The 9121-nt window shown below is 56.5% G+C and overlaps 1 protein-coding gene across 1 annotated transcript in view; it reads left to right on the top strand.

Moving 5' to 3' along the window:
- TBRG4 (transforming growth factor beta regulator 4) overlaps positions 1–8428 on the top strand; it is a 13375-nt gene extending 4947 nt beyond the window's left edge. The window contains exons 3-10 of the mRNA XM_010021482.1: positions 395–566; positions 2173–2330; positions 2848–2958; positions 3940–4084; positions 4952–5194; positions 5874–5985; positions 6674–6788; positions 8327–8428. Coding sequence (XP_010019784.1) covers positions 395–566; positions 2173–2330; positions 2848–2958; positions 3940–4084; positions 4952–5194; positions 5874–5985; positions 6674–6788; positions 8327–8428 — 1158 coding nt within the window. The remainder of the gene's footprint in view (positions 1–394; positions 567–2172; positions 2331–2847; positions 2959–3939; positions 4085–4951; positions 5195–5873; positions 5986–6673; positions 6789–8326) is intronic.
- Positions 8429–9121: the final 693 nt, after the last annotated feature.

The raw sequence follows: 9121 nt of genomic DNA, 5'->3' as shown, positions 1-9121 counted from the left end.
GGGCCCAGCCACAGCTTCCCTGGGCACCCTGTGCCAGGGCCTCAGCACCCTCCCAGGGAAGAACTTCTTCCTCAGATCTCATGTAAATCTCCCCTCTGACAGTTTAAAGCCATTCCCCCTTGTCCTGTCACTACCTGCCCTTGTCAAAAGCCCCTCTCCAGCTTTCTTGTCTGCCCCTTTAGGCACTGGAAGCTGCTCTAATGTCTCCCTGGAGCCTTCTCTTCTCCAGGCTGAACAAGCCCAGCTGTCTCAGCCTGTCTCCATAGCAGAGGTGCTCCAGCCCTCAAAGCGTCTTCGTGGCCTCCTCTGGACTCACTTGAGCTGGATGCAGGACTCGAGGTACTCAGGCTTTGTGGTTTCTCTTTACATTGCTGTTCCAAACATTTCTTGGCAGGCTCTGGAACTTGCTGAACAGTTCAACCCCGATGACATCCGGAAAATAACACTGGCTCTAGCCTACCAGAACCGGCGCTGCGTGCCTCTGCTCCGAGCCATGTCCTACCACCTGATTCAGAAGCACTCTGACCTCAGCCTCAACGTCCTGATGGACCTAATTTTTGCCTATGGTAATTGGCTTTTTGTATTGCGACGTGCTGGATGTTACATGTGGTAGAGTCCAGCTGATTTTTGGGCACTTGAGCGGGGATTTGATAGCAGTGCTGCCACAGCCAGATAAAGGAGAAATGGGGTGGATTAGTCTGGACCTAGCATACCAGCCAGTGCAGCAAGGTAGTTTCCAGCTCCAAGCATAGGTGGAGTGAACCCAGATACGCCATTTTCCTTCCAGTGTGTTGGAAGAAGGGGACTTGTGATGAGAGAGTACTTTGGAAGGGTGGTTGGTGTGCGAGAGAGACCCTCTGCCCTGCAATGTACAAGCACTAGTAAGACACACAGGGGTGGTTACAGCCATCATGGTGGTGTTCCTGGCCACAGGCTAGACCAGAGCCACCAGATACACGATGGTCACAAACCCAGCACACAACAGGTCTATTAACAGCAGAGTATCACTAATTGATAATTTAGTTTGTGATCCTTAGTTCTCTGGCTCCTCTTTTCATGCAATGTTACATGGTCCTATTCTCTTGCTGTTGGTAGTCAGTGGAAAACCCAAACAAGGAGAGATAAAGGAAGCCAGGAGAGCCAAGGAGGAGCTTTTATTCAGTTGTCAAACTTCTGGTAGTGGGAGCAGCTCTTCTGACAGCCACTGGGACCTGGACAGCTTTCATAGGTTAGCTATACCCTCAAAATAAAGAAATAACCCAGTACACCTGGCTTTGGAGGGAGCTTTTGCTTCTCTCGTTGATGTTACCAGCTTACATGTTGTGAAGTTGGTTAATCTGGAACAAGTTTCAAGGAGAGTGGTGGATGCTGCATGGGTCACAGCTTCCAAACCCTTGCTGGGCACCTTTCTCAAAGGCAGGGCTGTAGGTCTTCCAGCTCAGGAAGGGCAACTGGACAGTATACATGGGTCTGGGTCATACACAGAGCTAATCCAGCAGTTCCACAGCCTTAAAATCTACAAAATGGACAACTACCATGGCTGGACATGGTTTGGACAGGCTCTGGCAGTGCCATAGCCACTGCAGTAGAGATGCTCTTGGCCAGGACACTGCGCTGACATTTCTCTTCAGTGCTGGTAGCTGCCACACTGTTGTGTCCGGGCGGCTGCCACACTGTTGTGTCAGGATGGTTTGTACCTGTCATTGCTGCTGTAGCTGGTCTCAGAACTTGCCTGTGGCCCTCTCATGGGGACTGTCCCCTAATGGCTGGTCCACACTGACTCAAGCCCCTCTGGGTCTTGGTGCTGATCATTGCTGATTGTTGCTTGCTTGAACCTTGTGAGGTTCCCCGTAGCCTTAGCGAGTTCAGGGCCCTTCTTGGCCAGACCAGGAACTGTAGACAGAGACATTGGAGCTGAACTCTGCTACCAGCACTAGGTGGAGGCTGGAGCCGTGAGTTGGCATCAGGATTGAGAGCTGGTGGGTGCAGCAGGGCATGGTAGAGACTTGGTTTGACCAGAAAGGATAGGACCAATGCAACTGGGGGAGGTAATACCGCTCTGCTTCAGATGAATAGCTTCGTGCTTCCCCTTGTGTTGCCACCTCCCGTCCAGGCACGGCTCCCATACTGGCTCCTTGTAAGTGGCTGCCACTTTCTCTTTCCTTCTTTAAGGAAAACTGAATTTCCACCAGCCCCAGGTCTTCCAGAAGATAGCCACTGACCTGCACCCCCACATCCCTGCGATGACGCCCATCGAGGTGACACGCTGCATCAGATCCTTTGCCCTCCTCAAGTGGCTCAACCTGCCGCTGTTTGAGGCCATTGCACAGGTGAGGAAGAGGAGGTTTTGGAGGGCTGGGGAGCTCCCACTGGCACCAGTCAAACTGTGACCCACCCCAGTTCCCAGGAGGTGGGAGCAGTTTTCGCCCACCCTTCCCGAGATGCTCTCTGGGATGTCGTCACTATTTTCCCTAACCAGCCAGTGGCTGTAATTGAGTCTGACAGGACTTGATTATCATGTTCCGCTAAAGTCAGCACTGGGGATCCGTGCAGAGCTGGGGCTGGTCTCAGCTCTGTCTGAGCCTCCAGCCCTGAGTGCCAGTGCTGCTCCTCTGCCCCAGTTTGTGCGCCTGCATTTTGCATCTATTCTGGAATATTCCAGAGCTCTGCTTCCACTGACAGCTTTCCCTTGTGCCAGGATAAAATCCCAGGGAAGCCCTAAAAGATCTTTTGCTCTTGTTTTCGCATCTTGCCACAGGGTTGGCTGCCTCCTTGGCTGACGGTTTCAATGTTTCCCTGATTTTATACTCATGTAGGATAGACTTAAACCTCTGCTTTTGCCCCCAGTACACCCTGGACAACACCAAGCAGCTGTCACTCACCCATCTGTGCAGTATCATCCTGTCTTTTGCTCGCCTGAACTTCCAGCCCAGCGGAAGTGAGGATTTCTTCAACATGGTAACCTTCTTCTTTTCCCCCTCTTCATCAAGTCTGTCAGTGGAGAGGCTACAGACCTCCTTCTAGCACATCCCTGTGTGAAAATGGGTGTTGGGTGGCTGAAAGCAGCTGTAAATGGCATGGGGAGTAGGAAAAGGGAGCCTAGAGCTCAGGCCAGGCTGAAGAACCTTCACTGTGCTCCCCTGGTTGTGTGCGGGCAACAGCTGAACCAGTTAGTCCATGACTGGCCCTGCAGGGCCGCTTTTCTACCATACACCAGCAGCATGGTGCAGGACTGCAGGGGGGTCTCACAAGAGCGGAGCAGAGAGCATACCAGATGTGGGTGTTTCTAATTGGCAGGACCCTGTGTTCCACCACAGGGCAGCCCTGTCCCTTGTGGTGAGGCCAGCCTGGGGAGCCAGAGGTCTCCCTGGCATAGGAGAAGGACAAGGTGGGGAAGTAGCATCCAGGGCTCCCCCTGTCAGCATTAATCATGGTCCTGTGAAGGAGGTTTTTGTAGCAAGTGCAAACCAACTTGCTTTTGAGACTTTGCAGAAAAGGAAAAGCCCCTGCAGGGTGCAGAGCTCCAGGCTCTTGCTGTGATTCCTGGACAGACATCCTGACACCACCCTTACAGCCTCAGACCCCTCCAGCTCTGTTGTAGTTGCAGATCTTGATGGGGTTATTGCCTCCAGCCCTCCCTTTCCTGACCACTGCCTCATGGCAGGGCATGCTGCAGCGCTGTGTTACCCTGCAGCAGTGCAGCATCCTGGGCCTGCAAACCACAGCTCATGAGCTGCGGGGACATGTTGGAGTTATCTTAATGTCCTCCCCTCTGCATGTAACCCAGGGAAGAAGTACTGCTGTAGAGTAGATGGTGCACATCAGCTGCACCATAAGGCCCCAGGGATCTGTTGAGCTGCCAGACCCGTGTGTTGTCTGCAGGACTGAGGTGTCAGCAGCACTGTGCTGAGCTGAGCTGTTTGGTTTCCCTCTCTGCAGGTCCATGAGGTGCTCCAGGGCCAGCTGCACAGCCTGGAGCCTCACCTGCTGACAGACCTGGTGTGGTCTCTCTGTGTGCTGCAGCAGGCCAAGGCTCCCTACCTGCAGCAAGTGCTGGCGCCTGACTTCCACGCACAGATCCGAGGTGAGGTGGGCATCTCTGACAGTGGGACAAGGCCCAGGAACCTCAGACCTGGGGCAGGGAGTGGGGATACTGAGCCTGGTCTGCCTAAATTTGGGTTAACAGGTTGTTAACAAGGCCAGGTTGGAAGGGGCTTGGAGCAACCTGTTCTAGTGGAAGGTGTCCCTGCCCATGGCAGGAGGTTGGAACTGGATGAGCTTTAAGGTCCCTCCCAACCCAAATGATTCTGTCATTCTGTGAACCAGGAGGGAGTGGATCTCACTGGGGATGGCTCTAATGCATCCCCCACAGCTCTGTGCAGGGTACCCAGACAAGGGGAGCACAGGGCAGCAGCACCAGGAGAGTTGGGCTAATGAGAGCCATGGCCTCCAGCAGCCCCGCTGGGCTGTGGGTTTGTGCCTGTGTGTGATGGGGGAGAGGGAGAACAAGACAGTGACAGCAAAGGGGATCCCTCGAGACTGGAGGTCTTGGAATTTCCTCACCAAACAGTGACTGCTGGGAAGGTGCAGCCCTGTCAAATTCGATCCCTGCCTCCTCTGTGGGGGGGCCCGGCCAGCCGCCTGCCATAGAAACTTCTGTGGTCTGTGAGCCCCATGTTCCCTTTGCATGGGACACTGGGAATAAAACCACACCAGAGACACTGGGCTCCATGGGACTGTCCCTACCAAACAAGGGATTTCTATCTTGGCCGGCTTCATGCAAGCACCACAGCATTTGGCCATTGCTGTCCTATATTTCCATGCCACTAGTTGGGGAGCCATCATGTGGGGATCAGAACAAGGAATCCAAGTCACACAGGCTGTGCAGGCCACCCAATGAAGAGCCAGGGCTTTGGGCCGTGCCTGAGCTCTGCTTCTCTCCTCCCACCAGGTGATCAGTCCCTCAAGGCCCAGAACTTACAGCTGAAGCTCATTCATATCAATGCTGCTGCCAAGCTGGAAAGCCCTGACTACCAAGGGCCGTTCCTGCCACCGGAGATGTTGAGTGTGAAAGAGCCAGCGGGGCAGAAGGTCACCCTGCTGCAGAGCAGCCTGCAGGAGGCCTTGGTGGGGGTGCTGGGGAGCCGGGACAACGGGCGCTTTGATGCACGCACCATCTATGGGTGGCAGATCGGTGAGTGCCTCCTCTCCCCACCTCCACAGGCAGCAGCGGGACCCCAGCAGTGGAGGGAGTTGAACTTGAGGGCTCAGATACAGCTTCCAGGGTTTACCTCCCCCTCATTCTTCCGCCTCATGCTTCCTCATTGCAGCCACCCTGTCTCACTGCATCTCGTACCCCAACTCATGGCAGAGCAGAAACCGCAGCCCAGGGCATGGTTGTGGGGACCAGATGAAGGAGGAAAGCCCTTCTTCAGGCAGGCAGCATCAAGGCTACTGAGAGCCTTCTGGCTCTGCTCACCTTTCCTGTGCTGCACTCTGGGCTCTTGCAGCCCACTCCAGGCTCCCCCAGCTCCCTGCTCTCCTGCAGCCCTGTCAAATTCAATCCCTACCTCCTCCGTAGCAAGGATTGGCCACCCAGCTGCCACAGCCACTTCTGTGGTTCGTGAGCCGCACATCCCCTTCCTCGTGAGACACTGGGGGCTAAAATCGGGCCACGGACATGTCTGAGGAGGTGCTTGGGAAGCAGACCCTGTCCCTGGCCATCTGTGCAGAACTGCTCTGTGTTTTTTTGGTTTTCTGGGAAGGGAGTAGTGGGACCTTGCGTACTTTGCATCACCAGTCTTGAGGGAGATGGTGTGAGCAGCATCCAGGTGGGATTTCGGGAGTCCTTGTGTTCCCTCCTCTCCGTGCAGATGCTGAGATGTTGGTGAACAGCGAAAATAAACCTCTCCCTGTGAAGAACTTTGCTGCTCCCCATCTGCTCTGCCCAGAAGGGACAAAGCCATTGCCACCAGGTGCCAGGAGGTGGGTCTGGGCTCAGCTGTGGCTGCCAGCTGGGCAGGGGCTTGAGGGGTATGAGGGGAAAGGAGGGCTCTGCTGTTGCGGTGCTGAGGAGCTGTGGGCTCTGTGCCTCCTGGTCACCACAGCCAGTGATGTGTGCCAAGGACACGATGCCCAGCTGCGTGCTGCCTTGTTTGGGAGCAGAGGGGTGGGCACAGGACAGAAATTGGGATAAGACTGTGCCCACACACACCCCGGGGTAGCATTTGGAGTAATGGGCTGCTCTGGCCAGACAGCGTGGTGGCAGCACAGCAGGGGAAGGGGGCCACATACTGGTTGAGGCAATGGTTTTCTCTCAGAAGAAAGCCTCTGCCAGGTCTGCCTGCTATGGAGCCTGGCTGTCTGCAGGGCCCTGAGCTGCCTCCTTCCTGCCTGGAAAAGGCAGCATCGCCCCACTCAGTTTTCTGCCAGGCCTGGATGGTGGATAAATTGCACTTGAGCCGCTGTCCTGGTGCTTCTCAGATGGCTCAGAGGCAGGATAACAGCTCCAGCAGGATAAATCTGTGTCCTGGCACAGGGCAATCAGCAGAGCTGGAGCAGGCCCTTCGGCCATGGTTGCCATTGGAATCTGGGCGCTGCTGCCAGCTCTGCTTGGGCTGCCCATGCCCAGCCTCACATTTCATGGCTTCCCGCTCCCCCTTGCATCTCCTAGGATTGCCTTCCTCCGGTGGGAGTTTCCCAACTTCAGCAACAGAAGCAAGGACCTGCTGGGCCGCTTTGTCATGGCCCGGCGCCACATCCAGGCAGCCGGCTTCCTCGTGGTGGACGTGAGTAGCCGTGGGGTAGAGGGGTCTCTGATTCCATGGAGGTGGAGGAGCATACACCTTCATGGGGGAGTTCCAGCTTCCTTCTCACTCCCACCACCACCTTCCTGATGGCTTTGGGTCCTGCAGAGCCCCAGGGCCAGCCCCGAGTGCTCCTTGGTGTGCACAGCTCCATGCAGATGGCTCGGCAGGTCTCCCTCCTGCCTGCCCTCATTGGGATTAGCTGCCGTGATCCCTTCCAGGCCACCTGCTAGGCAGGCTGAAGGTGGTGTGGGGGTATTGATAATCAAGGAGGACAGCAGACAAGGTCTTAGGGTGCTGATCCCCTGTGCCGGAGCCATGGGGTCATGCATTATTTAGCTTTCTGGAGGTAATTATAGCTCTCCTGGCAGGCAGTGAGCGCTGCTCTGCTGCTGGCTGCTCCGGGGGAGGAGGGAGGGTGGCTCAGCCTGCTGCCAGCACAGGCAGGGAGCCATCTCTCTGCCCCTTGTCCTGAAGAGCCTGCGGTCAGCACTGCCCGAGCTGCATGGCTCTTTCAAGACTGAGGGGCCACATGTCACCCCAGAGCATCATTGCGGTCTCCCTAGCCTGTCCTCTCCTCTTCCATGTGAGGACCCTGAGCTTCCACCCTTCCCCAGCGTCCTCCTTCCAGCTCTCTGCCTGTGCTGCCACACTTTGAGGCTGATGTGAAGTGAGGTTTGAGGTTCACCGGCGCTGTTTCTCCCCAGCCTCTTGCATAATCTCCCACTCTGGCTGGCTGGGGAGGCTCAGGGAGACAGGAGGAGGAGAAGGAGGGAAATGTTGCTTCCTGCAGCTTCAGCCCTGCTAGTTTGTTCGATCTCCCCAGACAAGGCTGCTCCCTCGTACAGGCTGGCAGAGGCACCACCAAGGAGCAACGTGCTGGTGCCAGAGTTCTAACCCAGCTCGAGCCACCACCCTTCAGCCAGAGAGCAAGTGCTGGGCACGTGGGCCTCTCCCCCAGCTGCATGCCCTCCTCCTGCCTGCAGCTCCCCTCCAAATAAACACTTCATCCGCTGCTTGCCAGGCTGGGGCAGGCACAGGGAGAAGGATGGGCTGGGCTGGCAGCACGAACATGGAGCTCTGCACGTCCTCTGCATTCACATGTTTTGGTGTTCGGGAGGTCCCCAAGCCTCCTCATGGTGAAGGTGCTGCACCACATCCTCCTCTACTGGGGGGCAGGGTGGTCACTGTGGCTGCCCCGGTGCTTTGTGCCATCCCAGCTGCTCACAGAAGCCCTGTTGTTCAGTGGTGGTCACGTGGGTTAATTTGGGGACAGTCCTGAATTGTCTGTGGTTCGGTCCCCTGGGTGCTAATGCCACTGACGCGTGGGAGTGTTGGGTGCTCTCACCCATCCCCATGGCCACCTCAGGTTCAGTGTCCACCTCTGCTGTGATGGGGACCCGCCTATAGGCTGCTTGTGCTCCATGTCCTTGCCACGTCCCAGTGGGAGACTCCTTGAGGATGCTGTTGCGCATCTTGGGGCTCTGATGGCATCTCCTCTTTGCCCCATCCTGCTGCAGGTGCCCCACTACGAGTTCCTGGACCTGAAGCTGGAGCGGCAGCGGACAGCCTACCTCAAAGACAAGCTCAACAAGGCCATGGCCAAGGAGATGGCGAGCTAACCACACTGCTCTGCCCCACAGCTCCAGCAGCATCCCTCTGTGTTGGAAATGTGTTTGAATAAACCCACCACTGTACAGTGCTGCAGTCTGGGGGGCTGGTGGGGGTCAGGGCTGGTTGGTGTCTGTGCTGGTGGCCACACAAGCTTGTCCTCTTCTTGGGGAGGGAGATGGCTCCATGTCGATGCTCAGCGGGACGCCTGTCACCACAGCCGTGGCTCAGCGCCTGGAGGAAGCTGGCCTGAGCTGGGATTAGGATTAAGAGCCATCCTGGCTTCTCTTACTCCTGTTTTATTAGCAGGGCTTTGTCCCTGCGTGGCTCTGCAGTGCCAGGGGGGAGGGAGGATGGGCTGGCTCAGGTGCTGTGCAACTTCTACCCAGAGCAATGGGACCCACGGAGCAGGCATGGGAGAGCCCTGGTGCCCTGGGATATGGAAGGGTCTAATTGGGATGGGTTAGATCCTGCCCAAACATGACCTGATGCCTCCGTAGCTTCCCCTTCTACCCCAACACGCCCACAGTATCTCACAGGACATGTACCTGGGTTAGAGGGACAAGGCGGGCCAGGAAAACCCTTTGTGCTGTGATGCAGTGGGTGCCAGGAATGACTTTGGGGCTGGATTAACGGCCAGTCCTTGCCACATCCCTTCCAGCCCCTGTGGTTGTGGGGCACCGCCTGGTGCGTGTGGCCCCGCC

The sequence above is a fragment of the Nestor notabilis genome, unplaced genomic scaffold (assembly GCF_000696875.1).
Source record: "Nestor notabilis isolate BGI_N333 unplaced genomic scaffold, ASM69687v1 scaffold19589, whole genome shotgun sequence".
NCBI lineage: Eukaryota > Metazoa > Chordata > Aves > Psittaciformes > Psittacidae > Nestor > Nestor notabilis.
Note: the sequence above shows the minus strand (reverse complement) of the source record. Positions and strands in the feature narration are given on the sequence as shown.